We start from the raw sequence: 24,801 nt of genomic DNA, 5'->3' as shown, positions 1-24,801 counted from the left end.
ATGGAGGAACGTGTCTGTGTGCCAGTACTAACTAGAATTTTATATATTTTTTGGACTGGCCTTTAAAACGTAGATTCTGGGGAGAATCTGTTTTCCACTCTGGACATTTCTTAAGGAGTTTCTTAGATGACAGTGTGCAGAGTTCTGAACAGGTCGGTTAAGTGCTCTGAGGTAGATACGGTACATCAGCAGCTGTTCTAATGCTCACTTGTGGTTGATGCCTCAGCTGTAAAATCAAACAGCATCTTCACTAAACTGAATGAATGGGTAAGAACTAAAGAGTTAGTCCTGTACCCCACCATAACTCCCACAGTCATGGCCTCCCATGATTTTAGAAAACTTACAGCATTCCTGGCTGGACAGGATTCAGGAACTTTCTTTGTAAGTGACTTCTGTCACTGTGTTCTGATGATTTTTCCATGTGTTTATGGCTAGCAGTGATATAAAATAAAAAGTTTAATATTGGGATTGAGATTCTCAAGTAGGGTGGGAGAGGAGAGGCTCTTACTGGAGTGTTCTGTGATTGAACTAGATGTGTGGTATGCCTGTAGGGTCAAGTTAACTTCAGATGCAAAGCAAAGGTGTGCATGTTTCAATCTTGTAGTAACACTGTGTGCCTCTGCAGAGGAGGTGGCCAAGCTGGAAAAGCACCTGATGCTTCTCCGTCAGGAGTATGTAAAGCTGCAGAAGAAACTAGCTGATACAGAAAGGAGATGCAACCTGCTGGCTGCCCAGGCTAACCAAGACAATGCCAGTGACACTTTCATCAGTCGACTTCTTACCATTGTAGCTGAACTCTATCAGCAGGAGCAGTACAGGTAAGAAATTCGCTTTTGGGGAAAGGGGCATTACAGGAACCTTTGACTGCAATAGGTACTAGTCCTTCTCTACTGCCTGGTATGGATAGGGTCCTCAGTTGCAGTTGGAAGAGCATACTACAATCAGGTAGCATGCTGAATCCAACTCTTGAATCAAGAGCTCTAAGCAGAAGCTCATCTCTGAGACTGACATTTAAGACACGTTTAAAGAAAATTCACTGTCAACAGCAAAGCTCCCTTTGACCAGAAGTAATTTTAAACTGATCTGTACTTAGTTGATGGATTAATTACACAATGTATCTTCTACCAACTGGAAAGTCCTCCTTTCTTGAAAGGATACGTCCTTGAAACCAGTTCTGTTCTCCTGTTGTGTGTAAAGAAACCTGATTAAATTGGCCTGTCTGGTTATATGATGTAACAGGTCTTAGATGGTGATATACGTCACTTAATGGTATAAGTGATACTGTATCTTTGAATCTCAACACAAAATTAGGTTTAATGGTTTCTTTTCTACAGGCGCATTAAGGCTCTAGATCCCTTAACTGATTTAGTTCTGAGACTACAATGATGCTTATCAATATTTTTGCTGTTATGGAAAGCAATGCTAGTATAGTAAAGGAGTTCAGTCATTTAAGGGGGGAAATATATAGTTTTGATTAAAATTTCCTTCCTCTGACATCTCTTCATGAGCCTTCCTGAGAAAATGCTCTGTGCCTGGCAGAACTTACTATAGCATGCTAGGTAAAAGATTTGTTATGTAGCATATGTCAGAAGAGCTGGATCGCTTCAATTCTGTTCAGTTTTTGAGTTTTAAAGGCGCAGAATAGTGGTCTAGTTATAAAAGCAGAAAGGAAGTAAGTCCTAATGCAAGTTTTGTTAAATAACATCTCTGTAATTTGCACTTTAGTTTATAGCAGTGCTTTGATTTAGAAAATGGTCTGGAAAAGACACCTACACAGTCAGAACATTTAGAAGCTATGGGATTTTAAAATAACAGGGCAGGTACTTTCTAACTACAAAGGATAACCTGGTCTTAAAGGGGTCAGAATGAAATCAAAGTGTTCTTGACAGCTGGTCTCCTGGGAACTGGGGATTCTTGGAGTATGCCTTGTACTCAGACTACCGTCAGACATCGTTTGTTCTCTTACTGGTCTTGCCTGAAACCATTGGTGCTTAGCTGACAGTATTAGTATGGACACTGCAACATAAATATTTAACCTCAAGATTGTTGGATTTTCTTATCTGCTACAATAGCTCCCTTGCATTTTATTTTGAAATGGTTAAAAAAAACCAAAACCCCAAACACTTTAAATACTAATGCCTCATTGCATTTCTCCCTAGAAAAATTAAGATCTGTGTCATTTGGCAATATGTTCTATTTAAGCAATTAAATGTATTTTGATGTCTCAAAAAAACCTCAAACCTAAGTGTGGATACCAGGGCATAGATACTATGGAGATACTGAATCCATACATATCGAAGCACAGGGGAAGCCCGCGCTATACACGTGTATACTTTTTTCTCTTACCAGTGATCTGAAGATAAAGGTTGGGGACAAGCACATCAGTGCTCACAAATTTGTCTTGGCGGCACGCAGTGATACTTGGAGTCTTGCCAGCCTTGCCTCGACAGAGGAGCTGGATCTGTCAGGTCAGTCGCTGCTTAGCAGTATGATGCTTAGATTGTCTTTAGGATGACTGGTGAAAGGGCCTGTTAGGAAAAGGCTCTTTATGTACCTTTTAGACTACTACTCTCCACAAAAAGTGGTGCTTAATCCATGAATTATGGAGTTCTGTCTCTGAAACTTGGTAGTACCCTTGTGAGCTTGATGCTAGTGCTAGTTAAATCAATAACCTACCTTCTTTCTCTTTAATGAACAGGGGTTGAGAATGGTGGCCTGTTTGTCTTTTCTAGAGTCAACTAAGCGTAATGAAAAACAAATCTATGTGGAGGAGCTTGACTTCTTCCTTTCTAAGGACAGGGCTTTTTGAGGTAGCGTGCGTAATTTCTCTGAAGTGTGTCATGGAAATACCTTGCTTCTTGTTAATGCAGTGTGTGGGAAATGAATATGAATACTGACGTGTTAGTAAAAAGTTACTTGCTTTGGCACTTTCATACCATTGCAAAATAGGTGAGGAAGAGAAGCTTTCTAAAAGACAGTCTCCCACAAGATGGTGTTTTGTTTTCCTGTAGCTGTTTCTTCCATGTGCTTACACTGGGCAGTATTTCTGCAGGTTGAACCTCTCGACAGACTTTTCTTCTGTACTTAACAGTATAGAAGTCTTGTACAATTAATTTGTGAGCAATAAAAACAGGCATGAAGTTAAGCAGGTTTGCTGGCTGGCATGTTGAATATTAAGCACTGGCTTCACTTTCTGCACTTAATATTACCGTGAATTGGCAGTGCAGACAAACTGGAAAGAAGCAAGTCGCAGCAAGCTGGTTTTATGAGACAGCATAGGCTTTCTTGCATAAGGATTTATGGATCTTTCTGCAGCCACAAGAAAACAGATGCTGAGTATTATTTAAATTGAGTGCTATGTTAACAGAAGATTATTACCAAAAAGCTCTTACGTTAATTGTTTTGTCTTGTTGCAAATGGCCGTTCATTGCATTTCTAGCACCACATTTAAGCTCGTTTGAGAATCTCAAATGTAACTGAAGTCTTGCATGTTTAACAATGCAAACACTTCCTATTATAGAATGATGCTTAAAATAAGTGCTAGCGAATGATACTTTCTACTATGTAAAACAAAAATTTTTTTAGAAAGTTTGATAAACAGTACAAGGATTAGGTTATGAAATAGTTGTAGCAAGCAACAAGTTGTTCCCTAAAAGCTGTCATGGTTTTCTTAAGAACTTGCAAGTTAAGATTGCCCGAATCCTAAATTCAGAGTACAGGCAGCATTTAAAATTGAGTGTTTTCAGAGTTCATATAATCTGAAGAATTTTCTGCTCTTTAAGATTCCCTTGTTGGGAAGGAGAAAATGAACTCTTCTCTCTGCCAAGGCAGAGCTGATATTACAGCTCAGATAGGTTTTCTGATTACTTCAAGTTCAGGAAAAGATACTACCCTTACTAAAACCTCCTGTTTCTTAGGAGGCAGTCTACGTGCTATCCCAAGTACTGTCTGGTGCTCTGCAAATTATTTAGGGCAACCCTCCAAGTAAAGGATATGTGGTTTAGTGTAGGTATTTCAGTGTCTTAAACATGTATGTTTTTGTTTTAAAAACAAACAAAACAGCTAAAGGGGCTAATGTTATTTTTCTAAATGAATGGTATTTTTGTTGTGGTTGGTCCGATTTTATGTTGTGGAGTAGTTCTCATCTACAGCCTTGTAAGTAGGATTGTCACTATGCTTCTGACTAGGTGACAAAGGTCCCTGGCCTCTGGGCTTGTGTATCTTGTGTCCTGTGGTGTAGGTTTCTATTTTTCTTGCTGTGTAAAAACATCAGGCTTGTGATCAGTGTTGTAAACACCTGAAATCTAACCAGCTTCTTAAACTGACTTTTTTGCACCTCTCTTAAAAATGGTTCCCAGGTGTTTTAAGTACTTTGTAGTCATTACCAAGGTGCAAGTACCTTTGTTGGAATGCAACAGTTCATAATATATGGCTATAATATAGCCTTATATTATAGGATATAATATATAATCCTATATTTAGGATTCCTAAATTGAAAAGGGGATTTGTGTTTGTCCATGTAGATGTGGATTTAGTCATATGTGAGGGACCAAAGACTTTAGAGGGGCATCACTGGCTGCTAAATATGCAATATTTGTGTAGCAGGTAGATGTTACAGGGCTCCCTGCATTCTGCACAGTGTTCCGATGGAAAAAAGGTTTTCCTCCTTGGTGCCAGCATTGTTACTAGTCTCAGGTTCTGGCCAGTTTTGCCTCTATTTTGACATTTTGGTTGAAATAAAGCAGTACAGTTTCAACGAGGCTATCTTTTTTTTTTTCATGGTAGCTGTGGCTTTAACGGTCAGAGGAATACTGGCTACTTGAATAGGCGATTGTTCTTCGGGTATCTTATTAATCCCTGTTGCTCCCTGTACCAGATGCTGACCCAGAGGTAACCATGGCAATGCTGCGGTGGATCTACACAGATGAACTTGAGCTAAGAGAAGATGATATCTTCTTGACAGAGCTCATGAAACTGGCTAATAAATTTCAGCTCCAGCTGCTTAGGGAAAGGTGAGTCTTGGTAAATACAGTGAACCTTCTTGAACTCTTCAACCTTCTTTGGATAGAAATAAGATGGTAGCTGCTGGCAATGGGATCAAATGTTGCTTTTTCAGTCTGGAGGTTTTCGGGAATACAACACGACATTCAGTTGATTACAGGAAACAAAGCCTTGCACTACAGTTAAACTGTAGCAGTTTGTCCTCATAGCTTTTATGTTTAGTTTCCAGTTCCTCTCCCAGTCAACTAATAACCCTAATTTGTCATTAAGAGGAAGCAGAGATCAGTTAGTAACAAGGTCTGGAAAGTTGCAAGAAAGTAATTGTTAAAGAGAATGCTAGAAGAGTCAATGGCAAGTAGCTTGCAGTATTAAAATGGCACAAGTGAAAACTTTATCTTCAATAGTTGTTCTTCTGTGCATCTTGGTTGCAAATTTTCTTCATAAAGGTTAATGTAACACTACAATGTTTTGTCATTTTGAGGAGATCATGGTTAACACCATTCTAATAGGGGCTAGGTTGTTACCTTGAATGTATAGAGTGCTTTAAATAACCACTTAGTGAGAAGCCTGAGAGTACAAATTGAAACCTCTTCAAGTTTTGTACAACTTTGAAGACTTTAATTTAGTCAACGATAGAGTATGTGTTTCTGGGGCAGTAATAGTACATAGCACTCTTAATCTGCGATTTAACTGTGACTCAGCATGAAGCACACTAAACTGCTGTCAGTTCTTCTGTCCAAATAAGTTGACATCTATAAGGCCAATGCTAAAACTGCCTTCAACCTTTATACCAACCAGAATTGTCTTCATGTTGTACTACCTAAACATTCCTCAGCTGTTGTCTGTTCATGGTAGCCTAGTGACAAGTCCCCATGCAGTATGCTACTAGCAGTTATTAGATGTCTTGGTACATACGTGTACCTGGAGACAAGTGTTTCCATTCTTTTGTTTTAATATCTGCTTGGAGATCGCTGGCATGTACTTGGATTTTCTTACTATAAAATCAAACTAATAACTTCAGACCTATAAAGATTTGTTGGATCTGCTGTTAAAATTTATCTCTTCTCTTTATGAATCAAATAGCTGTATTTGGCATGCCTCTTTCTATCTTTGGCACAAAAGCTGCTCGTGGTCACTGTAGTACTTGCAGAGATAGACATCTTCCCTACTTCATAGCAGTGAACGAACTGCAGTTTGTTCCCTTGGCAGAACGAGGATGCCCATCTTTGCTTGCGGGCTCCAGCGGTATGTCGTATATCATGGGACCTTGGCTTGGATTATGCCAAAGAGAGGAGTCTGCTCTTACGGAAGCTGCCTTACAAGGCTTCTGATTGAAGTATGTTTATGTTGCTTAGCCTTACAGTAAAGCAAGGCCAAGCCTTTTTCTACTGGCATCCAGGAAAAGGAGTATGTAGGACCCTGTTACAGCGTGGGTGAGTGATTACAGTAAAGCTGTTTCCTGGTTACTGAACACTGGCTTTCCTATTTTGACAGATGTGAGAAAGGAGTTATGTCACTAGTTAATGTCAGGAACTGCATTCGTTTCTATCAGACTGCTGAGGAGCTGAATGCTAGCACTCTCCTGAACTATTGTGCTGAGATAATTGCAAGTCACTGGGTAAGTACTGTCAGAAGGAAGAAAAGAAAAATATTTGCAGAATATAGGAACTTAATCAGTAGAATTTTGCTTAACTTCCTGTACTGTCTAACCTCAGGAGTATCTCTTGGTATGCCAGCATTCGAGCATTCCAGTTGGGATGGGGATTACTTGGATTCCTGATAACTTTCAGTGACTAAGGTGACCTATTACGCTGACCCTTATATGTCTGCAAGGAGCCACAGTGTTGACAAAAGCTGTGAAATCTGCCTGCCCTGCCCCCTGGTGTGAGTGGAGGGGCTGCTTCTGAGGCAGGAGTGACTTTTCCCTTCCCATCTGTCTCAGTTATCTTTATACTATGTGCTTTTGACACTGTGTTATTTGATATTCGCTACAATACTAATTCATAATTATATGTTTGAAACAAAGCACGCTAAATGGCTCCTTCTCTAAGATTTTTTTTGTTGTCTTTAGAGGTTATGTCCATTGTCTATCTTGGCATGAATGTCTTGACTGGGGAAGTAGCTCATAGCCTGAAGAGTTCTTCTATTCGTTGGAAATTCTTCACTGTAAAAAGCATCTTAGTTTCCTAAACATGAGCCAAACCAAAGGGACTGTGCTCTAATAAGCAAGAAGGTTGTTTATCAAATCTGGACTCTGAACTGTTTAGAAGTCCATTCATAGTTGGTTTCTGTCTATACAGATCACAAATCCCAGGCCTGCTTTTACTTCTAAAAATAATCCAGGGAAGCCAGGGAAGAATTTATCTTCTGTAATGGAGGGAGTGGTGAGGAGTCTTGCAACCGACTTGGAAGTGTCACTTGCTCTGATCTGTTATTTTGAGGAAAGTTTGATTAACTGAGTAAGGGATTAGCCTTTAAAATAAGACTTGTCAACAGCAGACTACTGCGTGAGGATTTAGGTTATTCTAAATCTAAAACGTGTCATCCAGATGTGAATGTGTTTTTGTTTGGCTAATGCCAAAGCAGAAGGGAGTGCTTTGATCTATGAAGGTATAATAAAGATTCTTATATCTGAACCTGCTGGTCAGCCATTTTAACCCTTTCCTGCTTCTGGCTCCTGACGCTGTATCCTACCTGGAAATGAGGTTGTTCTTGTTTAGTCAAACGAGCACTAACTCAAACCTGAGGTCTTTAGACCTCTAAGTTTCTGTTTACTTCTATTTGGAGTTTTTCAAAGTTCTATGGAGTTGTCAGTCTTCAATAGTTGTAGTCCTTTTTGTCAGGAAACGCTAATCTGTGATTTAAGTCCAGATAGAGAACTAGTTTAGAGACCAGACGTTAATCTACTGTGATGTCTGGTGAAATGCTAGTTTTCTATGTCTGTAGACAAAATGGAAGAAAAATTTTACTAACTGATCTTGAAACTAAATTGTAAAGTGTAAAAGTTCCTGAGTGCTTCTTCCTGGTCTGAAAAGGCTACCTTGGATTGTTCTTGCTTCTTGTGATGTTGTCAAAATGGAGCTTTTAACTGAACTTGTTTTGTGAACTTCGTAATTACATTGTGCAATGCCTTGTTTATAAATAAAACAGGAATATTGCTTACCCTTTTCTTCTTTATTGCTTCTAGGATGACTTGCGTAAAGAAGACTTCAGTAGCATGAGTGCTCAGTTGTTGTATAAAATGTTCAAGTCAAAGACAGAATATCCTTTGCATAAGGCTATTAAGGTTGAGAGAGAAGATGTAGTCTTTTTGTATCTTATTGAAATGGATTCACAGGTATAGTAAGACTGGCTTGATCTGTCTTCTAGAACTTGGTGTTTCAGATAACTAGTTCGTAACTGCCAGTCTGATCCCTGTTACTGATTTTTGTCACTAACTCTTATTTGCATGTTTATCACTGCTATAGCTCCTTCTGTGTATGTAATGGAGGTCTAGTGGTAAGGGCTCTAGAAAGACATAATTCAGAAGTGATTCATAATGCTTTAAAAAAAATCTTACATGTATCAGATTAGATATAATAAAATGTCAATACGTGATATGTGATATGCACATTTAAAGCTGAATGGCATAGTAGTCAACGTTGTTGCTTTATGGCAGTTCAGTAAGCATCATTTCTTAAAACTAACGCTTTTCCTCTTTTATTGAACGTTTGAAATTACAGATATTTGTTCTGTTTGGATGGAGGTACTCTGAACAACTATCAAATAAATTGTCCTTCAAAAAGGGGGACAGAAAAATTATTCAAGTATTAATTATCAAGAATTATTCAATTAGTTCTTTAAGATGCCTCAAATCCTAATTGAGAGCTGGGACTGTAGCAGTACTTAGCACCCTCAGGTGCTAAATCCAATTGGGATTTGAGGTATTTTAAAGGAATAGTTGAATAATTCTTCCTAGTACTATGTTGAATATGCCTATATAGGCAACATCTTTTAAGAGTGTACTAGTCTTGCTTCCTGCGAGTTAAGCAAGGCTTGCAAACAGGAGTCCTGTTTTCTCAGGGAACAGCCCTGTAGGTAGACTTGCCTGTGGTGATGCTTGTCTGCTGATTCTTTTCCTGTGTAAGGCCTACTTACCTAAATGCATCACTGGCGTTTTGCATTAGAGCTGAAGGTCTAACATGGTGGTCGTTGGAACAGGCCGTTAAAATATGATGTTGGGCTGGTGAGCATACCTCTAACTGATGTACATTGACTGAATCTGTGTTGTAGCTTCCTGGGAAGCTCAATGAATTGGATCACAATGGCGATCTTGCTTTGGATCTAGCCCTCGCCCAAAGATTGGAGAGTATTGCAACTACACTGGTCAACTACAAGGCTGACGTAGATAGGGCAGACAAGAGAGGCTGGAGTCTATTACATAAAGCCATCCAAAGAGGTAAGTAAATAAGATATGAAGCCTTGTTAACTTGCAGTTGTTCCTAGTGTGGAATATATATTCCAAAGTTTATTCCTGTGTCACTCTGTAGTTGACATTTCAGTTAGAAAATTGAAGTCAAGGGTGAACTTTGTCCTGTTTCTTTTTTTGAAACTTAAAACCAAACAAACTCTTATTTGAGATCTGAAAGCTAGCCTGCTGGATGGTGAACTAAACTTATGCTACATGTCATCCAGAAGCAATCTAGTAGAGTATTGTCTGCTAGAAGAAGAAATGTAGGGAGATACTGAGAATATTCTAATTTGACAACAAATAATTGAATCAAGCATGACAGCCTAGTCATAAATAAAAATGAAGCCTGTTTTCTAGACCTGGGTTGAATGCAGCATATGCTTCTCTGTGATTATCGTTAATAGCAAGGGTCCTTGCTACTGGACAGCAGTTTTAGCGGAGGAAAAACTGACTGGAAGAAGATGAGGAGCAAGTGGAGATGCTTCTATGTCAGTCTGAATATCTTCAAAGCTCCAGTGGATAGCGTAGCTCTCAGGGTGGAGTCTGAGTGCAACTACATGATTATACTGAGCTGTTCTTCACCTTAGAGTAGAAAATGCACCTTATGAAAACTGGAGCACAGTAGGACCTGATTGCTGTGGCTGCTGTACTCTGAAGGCACTGGAGCGGCAGCATCTTGGCCCATGGCCAAAGTCTGGTAAAAATCTGTAGTGAGCACCTCGTGCTACTAGTTGCCTGCAATGATAAATTTGGCAGATCTGTTCCAGAAAGCCAAGCACAGCAGGAACCTTACCTGTGACTGGACCTCATGGGTATTGTAGTGCTACAAATTAAAAGCATAAGTTTATTTTAAACTGCAAGCTCTTTTGGACTTTTAGAAGTAGTTTAAGTTACATGAGTTCAAAATGCAGCTCCCAACTTCTTCCTTTAATCTCCTACATATCTAAACAGGGTAATGCTGGTGTCTGATCCTGTGAGTGAAACTTCATCAGCAGGAGTAGGAGACCTTCTAGGCGTAGGTCAGTGTTGTGATGGTTACAGCCCTATAAAACACTGGAAAGATTGCAGCAGGCTGCTCTTAATACTTAATACTAGCGTTTGTCCTTTAGTTTTAATGTCTGCTTCCAGTCTAAGCTAGAGCTCTGAGAATGAATGCTTGCTTTTCAGTAACCAAAGCTTCAGTGAATTAATCACTGTTAACAATCACATGTTCTGGAAATGGAGCTAAAGCAAATTGTCTGAACTTGCCTCATGATTCTTATTTTTTATGAATGTCAGATATGGAAATCAGAAAATGGGATTTTGGTTTTTGCTGGCAGAGATAAAGGCAAACAGTTGTCTTTGTTCTCCAGTCTTGCATTCAGGACAAGCAACTTGTGAATATGTCTATTCAAAGTAATCTTTGGATAAGGGGAATTAGTATTATCGTGAAGTCGTTCTCGGCATCTCGGTGTTTCAAGTCCAAGGTTTCACGTACAGAAGTGGGCCTAAGTTCTGGCTTCTGAGAAGCTCTCAGGAGGGAGTTCTTAGGAATACTGCGCATGGCGCGTCTAACTGTTGAAGCCCTTATCCTGTATATAATTGGGCCTAAACTTTCAAGAGCAGGGCCTGTGTTATTGCTTGTTGATGTAGCAAGACTGAACAGATGATGACTAACTTCAACTACACACTTCTGACTGATGCTCTGGAATAGCACTTTTTGTTCAAAAACTGTTTGTGTGGTTAGTCTCACAATTTGTCCAGCTGTGCATTAAAGCAGGAATGGATTTATCTTGACAGAGGAACCAGCAAACTCAGTATCACCATAACAAGTAAACTAATGTGTGAACTTGAGTCACATGTAACCTCTGGGCAAAACACATTTTCCAAGGGTTGTTACGAAATATTTTAATCCTGACTTTGCAGTGAAGTGTTTGTGAAGTTACCTAGTGCTAGGGTATTCTAAGAGCAGACACTTGGCATGATTGTATAGTACGGAGGGAGATCATGTGTATCCAGTTTCTGGACTTGCATGAAGTGTATAGTGTATACAAAGTATTTATCAATAAATAACCTTGTTTTGTTTCACAAAAGGAGATAAATTTGCAGCAAACTTTCTCATTAAAAACGGTGCCCGTGTGAACGCTGCTACACTGGGAGACCAGGAGACACCTCTGCACCTTGTGGCGTCGTACAGCCCCAAGAAGCATTTGCCAGATGTCATGGCAGAGATGGCACAGATAGCAGAGTCCCTCTTGCAGGCTGGAGCCAATCCAAATATGCAAGACAGCAAAGGAAGGTAAATACTGGGTGAAGTAAAGTCTGCTGGTTCAACAGATAATACTGTGGTGATTGGATGTAGCTGACTAAGAATCTGCTCAGGTCTGCCAGCAAAGCGCAGGTGATAATGGAAGCAGGAAAAGTGAATTAATTCAGTTTAAGACCTGTGGGTAGCACTCAAAGCAGAAAACTTTGCAGGCTGAATGATACCCTGTCATGACCAATTAAACATAGCCCAGCTGTAGAAACTGTTAAAACACGTGGCACACAGTTTGCCTTTATTGAATCACCAAACAGTAAAGCAAGCTAGCTAAGGTGACAAATAGTATTCCTGGGACGTAATTCTCTCTGAAGCTGGCAGTGAAACAGAAATTATCTCAAAGAGCCAGTGGTGCAGTGTGTTTATCTGAAGTGTAGGGCCTAAAAAATGCTTTACAGGTTAGGTTGGGCTGGTAAACAAGTACGTAAAATGATGTCGAGGACTTAGGGTATATCAGCTGCTCAGTTCTCATAGGTCAAGCTCTTGTGCTTTTTCCTTGAAGGTTAGCTCTTACACTAGCGTGAAGAGTTGCTTCCTACCAAATTCATTGGAATCATGCCCACTGAAAGGGAGATTGCTCTTTCTTTCAAGACATGCTTGTGCCCTTCTCCTGAAAGCAGAGACAAAAGTTAACCCCATAAATCTGCTGGTGACCATGGACAAAATCTGAAGCCTCTCACTTATTACTAACGTAGCTGTACTTTGCCCCAATTACAGGACCCCATTACACGTGGCGGTTGTGGTCAGGAATGAACCTGTATTCAGTCAGCTTCTCCAGTGCAAACAGTAAGTCTCACTTAAACATGAAAAACTGAGGTTACCTTGTACATTGAAGATAGGAAAACTAGTTTAACAACTCTTCTGTGCCTTTTTGCCTTATAATAAGGCTAGCAATAGGCTTGGGATGCAATAGCATAAAGGCTTTGCATAACTTAAGATGCCAGAACAATGCCCAAAGCCAAGGAAGCTTTTGCCCTACTGTAAAGAGGAAGCAAACTGCATCTCTGTGTTTTTCAAAGAGGGATAGGTGAAATAATGTAGCAATAGCTTCATTAGTAGTGGAGCTGAAAGCAGTAATAAGGCTCTTAAAATGTCTGAATACATTCTTGAGTTCGACTTGGGTGCTGCTTAAAGCTAATACAAGTAACTTCTTAAGGTGATGAAGCAGAAGAGTTAATTTGACTCAGTTTCTTTGTAGTTGAATTTGCAATTCTTATTCACAGCTTACTTGAACACAAGAGGATTTACCTCTTTGTTACAGTTAGTGGGAGCCCAAATCTACCAGGGCCACGCTTCTCCTGGGAGCAATGAGCTTAAATCTAGTAGCGACTAAAAGGTGCCTTGCTTGTTTCGGGGTAATCACAAATTCTCTGAAGTAACTGGAGCTACAGTGTGGTTCTTGGCAAGCAACAGTTGTCAGTGAGGTATTAGATAAACTGGTACAGCTGTTCAGACACTTGAAACTTAAGCTGCATTGGGGACCACTTTTAAAGGTATAAATCGGGGAACATTAACTTTTATTTTTAGACTAGACTTGGAGCTGAAGGATCATGAAGGAAGCACAGCTCTGTGGCTTGCAGTTCAGTATATCACTGTATCGTCTGATCAGTCTGTAAACCCTTTTGAGGATGCTCCTGTTGTAAATGGAACCTCATTTGATGAGAACAGTTTTGCAGCAAGGTTGATCCAACGAGGCAGCAATACAGATGCTCCAGACACAGTAACAGGTAAAACAGAGGTTTGTATTTCTGTGTAGGTGGAAGGCTTGTAATTTAATTGCTTAGTGCTAACTGTGCTCTGAGGAGCTAAATGAGGTCTCAGCAGCATTTGCTGCATAATGAATGGTAGGTAGTACCCAGAGCTGGAACTTAACAGGTCCCAAGCTGAGCTTGACTTGCAGGAAGTGACAGAAAATCTGGACTCCTTGCCAGGTCCTAACATCCTCTTTACAGTTTCAAAATGTGTAATTGCTAAATGCCAGTGTATGTGGCAGTCCAGCATTGCAGTGGTAGGATTTTCCTTGTTGGCTTCAAATTTTGATGCTGTAAGGTAGTGGTGAAGGTGCTAGCACACTTGTTAGTATCAGAGTGTGGTTGGAATAACGCTCTAATAGTGTTCATGGCGTTTTTTTAGGAAACTGCTTGCTTCAGAGGGCAGCTGGTGCAGGAAACGAGGCGGCTTCTCTCTTCCTGGCAACTCATGGAGCAAAAGTCAACCACCAAAACAAATGGGTAAAAGCAGAAACTTACAAACTATAGTCTGAAAATTTCCTTATTTCCCTTCAGAAATAAGATAGCGGAGAGCTCTTGTTGCTAACTGTAGCTTAAAGCAAGTTGGAACACCTGCTGAGAGCCTTTTGCATGTTTTCAGATATTTACTAGTGATCAGACAGCTGTTGCGTCCTTGTGGCGCTGTTCTTGCAGCATCACCAGTTTTAACATGCTTTTAAACTTCCCTCAGTGCCTGTTGTAATGAAGTCCTTAATATAGGCTAACTCATGTAGTTTGGAAATCCTAAGGAGCTTCAACTCCTAGGACATAAGCTCTTCACAACGATTCTTCTGGTCATAGTAGTTTAAAAGCTACTTTTCTTCTGGGTTTCATGTCTCAAGCTGTTAACCTGCTACTCTGTTTATTAAAGGGAGAAACACCGCTGCATACAGCCTGTAGGCATGGCCTAGCAAACCTGACAGCCGAACTTCTGCAACAGGGAGCCAATCCAAATATCCAGACTGCAGAAGCAGTGCTTGGTCAGAAGGATGCGTCTTCTCCAACAGCAGAGAATGTTTATCTGCAAACTCCCCTTCACATGGCTATTGCTTACAATCACCCAGATGTGGTGTCAGTCATCCTGGAACAAAAAGGTAGGTTTTTTCTGGTTCAGACTGTATTCTCATGGGAAAACTGGCGGCTCATGGCCTGGATGAGCATACGATCTGCTGGATCAAGCACTGGCTGGATGGGCGGTCCCAAAGAGTGGTGGTCAATGGAGTTAAATCCAGCTGGCAGCCGGTCACAAGTGGTGTCCCTCCAGGCTCGGTGTTGGGACCATTTCCATTTAACATCTTTATTGATGACCTTGATAAGGACACAGAGTGTATCATCAGCAAGTTTGCAGATGACACGAAGCGGGAGTGTTGATCTGCATGAGGATAGGGAGGCTCTACAGAGAGACTTGGATAGATTGGACCAATGGGCCAATGCTAACGGTATGAGCTTCAACAAGGCCAAGTGCCGGGTCCTGCAGTTGGGCCACAACAACCCCACGCATCGCTACAGGCTTGGGGAAGTGCGGCTGGAGAGCTGCCCGGCAGAAAAGGACCTGGGGGTTCTAATTGACAAGCGGCTGAACATGAGCCAGCAGTGTGCCCAGGTGGCCAAGAGGGCCAATGCCATCCTGGCTTGTATTAGAAATAGTGTGACCAGCAGAAGCAGGGAGGTGATTGTGCCCCTGTACTCAGCACTGGTGAGGCCACACCTGGAGTATTGTGTCCGGTTCTGGGCACCTCAATACGGGGGAGATATCGAGGTGCTGGAGCGAGTGCAGAGGAGGGCAACGAAGCTGGTGAAGGGCCTGGAGAATAAATCTGATGAGGAGTGACTGAAGGAGCTGGGACTGTTTAGTTTGAGGAAGAGGAGGCTGAGGGGAGACCTCATCACTCTCTACAACTACCTGAAAGGACATTGTAGAGAGGTTGGTGCTGGTCTCTTCTCACAGGTAATTAGTGATAGAACAAGAGGGAATGGGTTCAAGCTGCAGCAGGGTAGGTGTAGACTGGACATGAGGAAAAAATTCTTCACCGAAAGAGTGGTTACACACTGGAACAGGCTGCCCAGGGAGGTGGTGGAGTCACCATCCCTGAATGTGTTTAAGACTCATTTAGATGTGGTGTTGGGGGATGTGGTGTAGGGGAGAACTTTGTAGAGTGGAGTTGATGGTTGGACTCGATGATCCCAAGGGTCTTTTCCAGCCTAAATGATTCTATGATTCTATTGATGCTGTAGTGGATTGGTGTGTCAACATGGCATCTAAACCGTGTTTTGACAAACTACCAATAAAGCATGTCTTCCTATAAACATTGTTTAAGTGGAGCAATTAATAAGACTGGATAAACGTAGTCTTAAACTCAAATAATCTGCTTGTTAAGACTAGAAAATTAACTTGCCCATAAATCTTGCTAAATTCTCCACTGTAGATAATGGGCTTGAACACTTAGCCCCGGGTTGTATTCCAGCTGTACAACTAAGGTCCCTTTTCTCTCCCTGACAAAGCATTTCATTCAGGTAAATGCTGGAATCAAATATGGATAAAGACATCTTTCTGTGGTGAGAATTCTGCCTTCCTCAACTCTTTGAGTAAGAGGATTTTGTACAGAGTAATACTAGTATTGTAGTAGAGTTGAGACTCGAGTCCTGAAATACTAGCAGGTGACACCTCATTAAATGCTGCTAGTTGAGCTTCTCCTTTCTAGCAGCAGGGAGGGAGTTTGACAGCTGAAGGAAGGCCTGTTTTGTCTCCTACTGTAAGTGGGATTCAGAGGGAGTAGGTGAACTGGGGAGAATATCCGCCATCCCAGGGAGCTGAGGAGAAGGGATGCTGCCACCATTTTGCAGTACAGCCTCCACTCCTCATTGTCAGAACGTTGTATACGCTACTCTGGAAGTGGAGGTAGAAAGGGGGCAGGTTAAGTCTTTTAGTTAGAAAGTTGAATGGTTTTTTAGTGTGAGTACTAAGATTAGGCAGTAATGGCAATACTACCTGAATCCGAAGCAGTATCGCATCCGGGAAACTGAAGGTATCTTGCTTGGATCTTTCAAACTGCTGAAGGAACAGCCTACTTTAAAATGTGACACTGCTACTCCTGCAGCTTTAAATGTGCAACTGCAGGTCAAGTACAAGAATACTCTAATTCCTTATGCTTTTTTTTCTAGCTAATGCTCTTCATGCTACCAACAACTTGCAAATTATTCCTGATTTTAGTCTAAAGGACTCGAGAGACCAGACTGTGCTGGGGTTGGCTCTTTGGACAGGTATGTACCTTCAAAACAAGGTGACAATTTACAAAGATATGGAAGCTATTGATGTCACCATGATGTGGATAAGACTTCTTTCAAACAAACCAGCAGGCGTGTGTTCATGTCCTGGCTTGTGCTGCCAGTGAGAAGCTGTCAAGGAGAGCTTTAAATGATTCTTCAGCTTCTAAAACTGAATGTTCACATCTGACTGACTTCTAGCCCTACAGCTTCTCTTGTTCACTAGCAAGTAGCCTCGAGCCTCTTGCCCACAACTGTGCTGGTAGTTCTGTGGAGTTGTTCCACTGAGAACTCCCTGGTAGCTTTCACGTCAGGTCACCATGTTGTCTGCTCATGGCTAACTGCTCTAGATGCTGGTTAGTACAGTGGTGCTGACATCTACGAAGGGAAGGTGAGCTACTTTAAGTAGCTGTTAAGGTGAGTGTTATTTGAGGTCCTGGTTCAGAAGATGCTTTCTTGTCTGAAATGTGGAGGGGAATGTTTTGGGGAAAATGAGATACCTTTGTTTGCAGTCAAGTGACATTGCAACAGTATGAGCACATTGCCAAAAGAAGGTGGTGTGGTCACTACTGCATTAATTTACGTGTGGTCCTGCTGAGCTGGAAACAGCAGCTCTGTGGGGGATGACTGCTCACTCTGCACTTAAGAGATGAGGCAGAATGCTTAGTGATGTTGCTCTGTACAGGAGTCCTAGACGTCACCCATACTTGACAAACATCTTCACTGTCCAGGCTTTTCACTTTCCTGTCCAACAAAAGGAAACCAAAATGTAGCTTTCTCTCTACCATTGCCCTTATCTGCTTCTGAGATAGAGGAGGAGGAACTAAGCTAAACATCTACTACAGTAATGCTTCAGGGAATAGCTTATGAATGCAATACCAAAATTCGTATGTTTCTTGGACAAAAATCTGAAGTGATATGAAGGATTAGACTAGGTATGGTTAAAGAGGACTCGACTGCATTTAGGTTGGCAGAACTAATGGGAGAGCTCTGTATACAAGACCGTGTCTTGTGTCTTTAAGCGAGACCAAAAGGGCTCAATAATCAAGAAGTCTGTGAATATTCAAGCTGGGTCCTGACTTGGTTTAGCTCATTTATGTGAACTTTAAGAGGCTCTAGCATTGATGCAGTAAATCTCATACTGTAATTACTGAAAATTAATAAATAAAGCTTCAAGCTTTTAATCTTCAGTGTGTCTGTTTTATAGAACTGAAGGTAAATACTAACGAGCTTTAACTCTGTAGGCATGCACACAATAGCAGCTCAGCTGCTTGGGTCTGGGGCGTCCATCAATGACACGATGTCAGACGGACAGACTCTGCTACATATGGCGATACAGAGGCAAGACAGTAAGAGTGCACTCTTTTTGCTGGAACATCAGGCAGATATAAATGTCAGGTAAGATCTTAATTCATACAACACTGGACTGGGTATGTATTTAGGAGCCGGGTAGTGATGTCTGCCTTTATGTAATGGCTTGAAGTTTGTTTCAAATCATGATTTGTATGTAATTATGCATTCGGTGCTTTTTATGGCGCCAGTTATGGCTGAGAGTTTACATACGGGAACTTGGACAGATACATAGCTCCATTGGCGAGTTCCTCTTGAGGCTGCAGAGGGCGGTGCCACTTAATTCTAGGTAGCGCAGGATCCTTTTAACAGGCTCTCAAGTCCTAGAGAGGTGGTACTGAACTTCTGTAGTCTCGTCTGTTTGCTAGCTTGTTGGAACTGCCTGTTTTCTACCATCTAAACTGATCAGATGTAGCTCCAGCAACAAAATTCTGATAGAACTTGCTGAGCATTTCCCAGACACGTTGATACTAGACTGAACAAAACGTTTAGCTGCTTATATGACTGACAGGTTGTCCTTGAAATTTGCGAGCTATACTGTAATGAATGTCATGGGTAAAGACTGCCTAATACCGCTGTTCTGACTTCAGTTTTCTAACAGTTGGTATTTCTGACGGTCGCTGGTAGCATAAGCACAGTGCAGACAAATCTGGTTGCTTCTGTGGCAGAGGCTTGCTTTGAAGGAACTGGCCTCAAATGATGGCTGCACATAAGGAAATGACGGTGTCTCTGAGCAAAGAACACTAACACGCTTTTCAAACTTTAAAAATCAATCGCTACTAAAGGTAGGGGAGAGAAGGGTAAACTACATAGCTGTAATGAAAAACTAACATGGAGTGTTTGCCTGGCTGTAGAGATATAGTCTCACTACAGCAAAAATACACACGTGAGGATATAATTCTTGGTTTTGCCAATAAACTACTGTAACACGGGGCCTAACTTTATCATCCAGTAGTAACACACTTCCAACTGTACCTATTTCAGAACGCAGGATGGAGAGACGGCCTTACAGCTGGCTATAAAGAACCAGCTCCCTCTTGTGGTTGATGCTATTTGTACCAGGGGAGCAGACATGTCTGTGCCAGATGAGAAAGGAAATCCTCCTTTATGGCTTGCCTTAGAAAATAACCTGGAAGATATTGCATCGACTCTGGTAAGACTGTCAGTTGACTTAATTTAGTCTCACTTCTGCGCGCGTTGCAACAAAGGGCTCATCAGCAAAGACAAACCCAATGCATGAAAAGAACAGGGTAGTCCTATACCATTATTTAACTTCTACGGGCTCTTCTTCACCAGAAGTTTCTTTTTCTTGCAAAATCTTCTATAAACACTGTAGTCTGCATAGTCAAATACCTTGCAGCCACTCAAACGAAAGTATGGAATATGGTATCTGGATTCCTGATTCTGGAAAGAGTAAGGACCTACTAAAAACATCAGTCTGTACTGTACTGTACTTGTGTAACGATAGGCTTCCTGAATAAAACTGAACGCCCATATGTATGTGGTGGCTTTTAGTGCATCTTAAAGTTCCATCAAGAAGGCCTTTTAAAGGCTTATATTTACTTTTAGGACTATTTACTTTATAGGTGATTCAACAGGAGACTTCTTAGGAGGCATAAATAGACCTCTCTGTCTCCTTTATAAGGAAGTTACTTGAAAGCTTTGTCTCTGATATCCAGTCACTGTCTGCTAGAGACACTACTTAAAAGCTGTGCTGATGAGCTGAGAAATACATCTAGTAACTGTACTTGGCCATTCGTGCTGCTATTGGGTAAGACTAAGGAGTCACCACTGAAACTACTCATGTATAAACCTTTTAAATAGTTTGTAAAATGGAGCGGAACAAGTCTTAGTGCTGTGTTACTTGAGTAAGTACTTCTGTAGTAGAAGGCTATAAATATTAGAAATACAGTTCCTGGAAAAAACTATTTCTATTTAGCTGGTATAGGAAAGAAATAAAGGGGCCAGACCTTCACAGGCGAAGTCTGCTGATGCCGCTTGACTTGCTTTAGGTGCTTGTCGTTGCTGACAGCGAGGTAACTGTTACCCAAACTGGCTTAAGACCTGTCTGCTCAGGGTATATGAGTGAATATCTGAATTGTTAGTAAACACTACCTAATTAAGTATTATCTAGTAGACCAATAAAATATTGGTCCGGAAGACATTAACGTAGCTTCCTGAAATTCAGTGACTCACAAGAAATAGATAAGGCCTCTCAAATTCTACATCTCAGGGATAATGTTTCAGAAGCATCAGTAAGGGACTATATAAAGTAGTAGGAGCCTGCTGGAGACGTAACAAAGCCTTCACTGCCTCATCGTGCTTCTCCTTCCAGGTTAGGCACGGCTGTGATTCCACCTGTTGGGGGTCAGGACCAAGTGGCTGCTTACAAACTCTTCTTCATAGAGCTATTGATGAAAACAGTGAACAAATAGCATGCTTCCTTATTCGCAGGTCAGACCCTCTTCTAAAATACAAACCTTCTAATGTGCATGTATGTATTTTCCTGGCATAAATGAACTGAATGCTAATTTGAGTCAGTAACAGGTATGCGCCTCGTCAGACTTCTGGTGGGTGGGTGGCACTTACGGAAGTCTGACTAATGACACACTCTGTTACCTGTGTTAGCATCACGTTCCTGGTGACAAAAGTCAAACTAAAACCAGGAACGTGTGCTTATGTAGGATGGGTCGCAGTTGCTAGATCAGCTCTTGCGAACTCTTCTGACCTTTGTTTGGAACAGTTTAAATCTGGATTAAACATAATAAATTGACTGTGTTGTGTTTGTTTTAGTGGCTGTGATGTGAACAGTCCCAGGAAGCCAGGCCCGAATGGAGAAGGAGAAGAGGAAGCTCATGATGGACAAACACCCCTACACTTGGCAGCCTGCTGGGGACTAGAGGAGGTGATCCAGTGCCTTTTGGAGTTTGGTGCCAATGTCAATGCTCAGGTACGTAGAGAAATTGTGCAGTTTCTTTGAAGTTGATTCTTTGCCTCTAATGTAGTGAAAACAAACTTCCCTCTTAGTTGTGTATTTTGCTAGATAAGAAAAAGAACATCCTTCTGTTATAGCTGAGCCAATGTGAGGGCTGGGCTGCAGTTCTCTTTTTTTTTTTTTTTTTCTCCTGTCCCTTGTTACCAATTCTAGTGTTTACCTGCCCATATGATGGGTTAATTCAAATTCAGGAAGCTATACTGAAGGAAAATAATGATACAGAAAACCACTTGCAGCATCAGTTTTCTGATACAGTGATTGGAATTCAGCTCTTCTGTCCCTAGTGTGAATTAAAGGCAGGAGCGGGGCTTTTGCCTGCTGCGATTAATCATTAGATCAGCTCTAGGGTAAAATGACAGAATACTCTACTTTGTGACTATGTTTGGGAAGTGTTGTCTGTTGCTGGGTAAACGGAGGTGATGTAACTATGAGTTACAGTTCACTTTTGACTACACAGTAATCCTTAAACAGAAGCTTGACAAATAGCAATAAAAGAAATGAATACATAACACTTCTAGGTCCTGATGCTATTGAAAATGACATCAACATGAATGACAGAAGACAGCCACAAAGCAGCTGTGGCTGTAAACTGCTGCTTGGTGCAGACGAGTGATTAGACACCTTACGTGAATTTGCCAGACGCTAATACACTGTTTGCATCGCAAACATGCCTGATGCTGTTATATTTTCAGGGAGGGAAGTTCCAAGTGTTTAGCTTCCAGAACACTTAGCGCTAGTGGCTGAGAGTCAAGCTAGGGAAATATCTGCAGTGCTGAATCTATGGAAATGATACTTCAGGTTTGTATAATGTAGTCTGTACATCGTTCTTTCAGATAAAAATTGAATTCTACAAGTTGTTAATAAAGTATTAACATAAAATATTGCAAACTACTATTAGTTTGAAAGCATTTTCTTGGAACGCTTGGCTGTAGTCTTGAATGCTCATCTCTGCCCCCAAAATGTCTGACTGCATGGGAAATGTTACTCTGAGCTGCCTAAACGGATTGAGGTCAGCCGATTTGGAGAAACAAATACCAACGTGCTTCGCTTCCACTGTGGATTTGAGCTCCCACTGCAACTGTTCTGGTGTCCCAGCCGAAGGCAGCTGGGTGCATCACAGAACTAAACTAATAAGCTTCCCCTGCTTCTCACAGTTAGGGAAGGATTTTGTATTGCAGAATCTGCGTATAACAAGCTTCCTGGTTTCCTTCTAGGATGCAGAAGGAAGAACTCCAATCCATGTTGCCATTAGCAACCAACATAATGTTATCATTCAGCTTATGATTTCACATCCAGATATTAAGCTAAATGTACGTGATAGGCAAGGAATGACTCCCTTTGCATGTGCTATGACATATAAAAATAACAAAGCAGCTGAGGCAATTTTGAAGAGGGAGCCAGGAGCTGCTGAACAGGTAAGCTGGGAGTATTCAAAGCGTGCTGGTGGTCTTACTGCTCTAGTCCGTGGTAACGAGCGTTCCACAAGCAAATCCTGCTCTATCCTTTTGTGGTTTTACATGCAATGACATTTGCCAGATGCCAGTTTTCTGTAGCAGGATTTATTAGGAAACTGTAGGTGTGTACGTGCTATGTATGAGTAAGAACATCAAGTGTCTCATCAAACTTTATCTCATCTTGTCAGTGCTAAATTGGGGAACAGGCACGTAAAGAGACAGTTCTGACTCTACTTTTGTCGTGTGCTGGACTAGTAGAAAAATAATCTGTTACCTAGCTTCCCTAAAGCTATGCAGAATAGAAACCCTGCCCTAAAATAACTGAATAATAGGTGTTGTGCTGCACTGCTGAACTACAAAACCTCCAACTGTATCTTCAGGTTTCTGGTGTGATGCTTCAGGCAGCTGTTCAGGAGTTTTGCTACCCTATGTAAGTTTAATTACTAGTAAAGTATTGGAGTGCTTAATGAGCTCTTGTAACATATATAAAAGGTGGTTAGAAATACAGCTGCTTCTAAACGTGCTTTAACGTCAGCTTCAAGGCAAATAGGAACAACAACACGCACTTGGTATTAAGCCACAGAATCAGTGGCCACCGCATCAGTGCGGCAGGATTGCGTGTTGCTTGCTTCTCCGGTGGTAACCGCCAGGTTTACTCAAGTTTGTTTCACTTAATCATTAACTGCTGCTCAGTACAACAGCTGTTAACCTTTTGTCTGTCATAATACTCTTCAGAGTGTGGTCAAGAAATGACAAGGCTATAAAGTAGAAATAAAGTAGTCTGAAGCAGGCTGGAGTGAGCAGTTGCAGCTGATAACTTCTCGATTCAGTTATTTGATAGTCACATCTATCAAAAAAGTCTCTAATGTGAAGCAGTGAAAGGAATAAGATTTTCATCTCTTAGTGAAAATATGTCCTGCCATGTATCAACTTGCTGTTCTACAGAAATAATGGATTTCACTTCACGTGCCCTTTCTGCCGCAGGTTGATAATAAAGGTCGGAATTTCCTACACGTAGCTGTTCAGAACTCGGACATTGAGAGTGTGCTGTTCCTGATAAGTGTACAGGCTAATGTAAACTCCCGGGTCCAGGATGCCTCCAAACTGACGCCTCTCCACCTGGCTGTACAGGCTGGCTCAGAGATCATTGTGCGTAATCTGGTACGTACTGGAGAGTCATTCTTCCCCTTCTTAGAAAGGCACACTCGGCCTTAATGCGCATTGCCTGTAGGCTGGAGAAGTCAGCTGAAGGTGATACCACTTTTTCTCAAACGGAACTCAACTTACATAAAGTTTCCCGTAGCTTGTACTTTGCTGAGCTGCATCAGTGGCCTTTGTAAGAGCATGTTTGATTTGCAGCAGTCGCTAGGTAGTGTGGCTCGCTTTAAAGGAAGAACCTTACCTTGCACTTCGTGTGCCGATTTGAACATGAACGCAAGTTGCAGCAGCTCAGTAACGATAGCATTTTATGTATGCTGGAGGCCTAGAAGTATCTCTGTACAGTGGAGTCTTGTGTGCTTCATTCACAGAAGTAAACTCTTGGCTAATAGCCCTGGAAACGTCTCTGAACATATTCCTTCTTGCATCTTGACAGCTGCTTGCAGGTGCCCAGGTGAATGAACTGACTAAGCACCGTCAGACTGCGCTTCACTTAGCAGCCCAGCAAGATTTGCCCACAATTTGCTCGGTCCTTCTGGAGAATGGAGTAGACTTTGCAGCTGTAGATGAAAATGGAAATAATGGTAAACTTCTAAAGATTTACAAATAGCTGTAAATGTTCCAGCAGGTCTGTTAATAAAGAATATCTCCTAGTGGCGGAGAGAGCTCACTGAATGGGCTCGCTCTTCAAAGATGAAAAGGAGAAGCAAAGTCCAAGGAATCAAAGCTGGTGGAAGGAGTTTTGGAGAGGGAGGGGTGGGGGAAGTGGAAGGAGAGTGCTTAATGTTATCAGGCTGTAATTATTGCTGACACTGACTACTTCAGATTCTTGAAACTTCTCTTCTGCTTTTCAGCTCTTCATCTGGCAGTGATGCATGGCCGTCTAAACAATATCCGGGTCCTCCTCACAGAGTGCAATGTAGATGCAGAAGCCTTTAATATTAGGTAATTAGTATAGTCCTAAGAGGCTAAAAGAAGCATAGTGTATTTTAAAATATGTGGTGGTATGACTAGATTAATAAAATGCCAAAGATTTGGCTCGGATTATAGTATTTCTACGC

The 24,801-nt window shown here is 41.4% G+C and overlaps 2 protein-coding genes across 3 annotated transcripts in view; one reads left to right on the top strand and one right to left on the bottom strand.

The window, feature by feature from the left end:
- LOC134519065 (neuferricin) overlaps window positions 1–24,801 on the bottom strand; it is a 42,156-nt gene that overhangs the window by 5,442 nt on the left and 11,913 nt on the right. The window contains exon 5 of one of the 2 annotated variants that reach the window (XM_063342629.1): window positions 24,188–24,300. The exons of the other annotated variant lie outside the window; for it this stretch is intronic. The gene's annotated coding sequence lies outside the window, so the exon portion shown is untranslated. Of the gene's footprint in view, window positions 1–24,187; window positions 24,301–24,801 lie in introns of those variants that run through there. 2 annotated transcript variants of the gene reach the window in all.
- Window positions 1–24,801, top strand: part of ANKFY1 (ankyrin repeat and FYVE domain containing 1) — a 36,192-nt gene that overhangs the window by 5,185 nt on the left and 6,206 nt on the right. The window contains exons 2-21 of the mRNA XM_063342626.1: window positions 626–818; window positions 2,350–2,468; window positions 4,877–5,012; window positions 6,496–6,619; window positions 8,189–8,338; window positions 9,274–9,439; window positions 11,525–11,729; window positions 12,468–12,536; window positions 13,278–13,477; window positions 13,884–13,981; window positions 14,391–14,613; window positions 16,682–16,780; window positions 18,028–18,181; window positions 19,118–19,286; window positions 20,469–20,587; window positions 20,927–21,083; window positions 22,343–22,543; window positions 23,567–23,743; window positions 24,177–24,324; window positions 24,595–24,685. Coding sequence (XP_063198696.1) covers window positions 626–818; window positions 2,350–2,468; window positions 4,877–5,012; window positions 6,496–6,619; window positions 8,189–8,338; window positions 9,274–9,439; window positions 11,525–11,729; window positions 12,468–12,536; window positions 13,278–13,477; window positions 13,884–13,981; window positions 14,391–14,613; window positions 16,682–16,780; window positions 18,028–18,181; window positions 19,118–19,286; window positions 20,469–20,587; window positions 20,927–21,083; window positions 22,343–22,543; window positions 23,567–23,743; window positions 24,177–24,324; window positions 24,595–24,685 — 2,998 coding nt within the window. The remainder of the gene's footprint in view (window positions 1–625; window positions 819–2,349; window positions 2,469–4,876; window positions 5,013–6,495; window positions 6,620–8,188; window positions 8,339–9,273; window positions 9,440–11,524; window positions 11,730–12,467; window positions 12,537–13,277; window positions 13,478–13,883; window positions 13,982–14,390; window positions 14,614–16,681; window positions 16,781–18,027; window positions 18,182–19,117; window positions 19,287–20,468; window positions 20,588–20,926; window positions 21,084–22,342; window positions 22,544–23,566; window positions 23,744–24,176; window positions 24,325–24,594; window positions 24,686–24,801) is intronic.

This window comes from Chroicocephalus ridibundus, chromosome 7 (genome assembly GCF_963924245.1).
Source record: "Chroicocephalus ridibundus chromosome 7, bChrRid1.1, whole genome shotgun sequence".
Lineage (NCBI taxonomy): Eukaryota > Metazoa > Chordata > Aves > Charadriiformes > Laridae > Chroicocephalus > Chroicocephalus ridibundus.
This window is presented reverse-complemented; position numbering and strand designations above follow the sequence as displayed.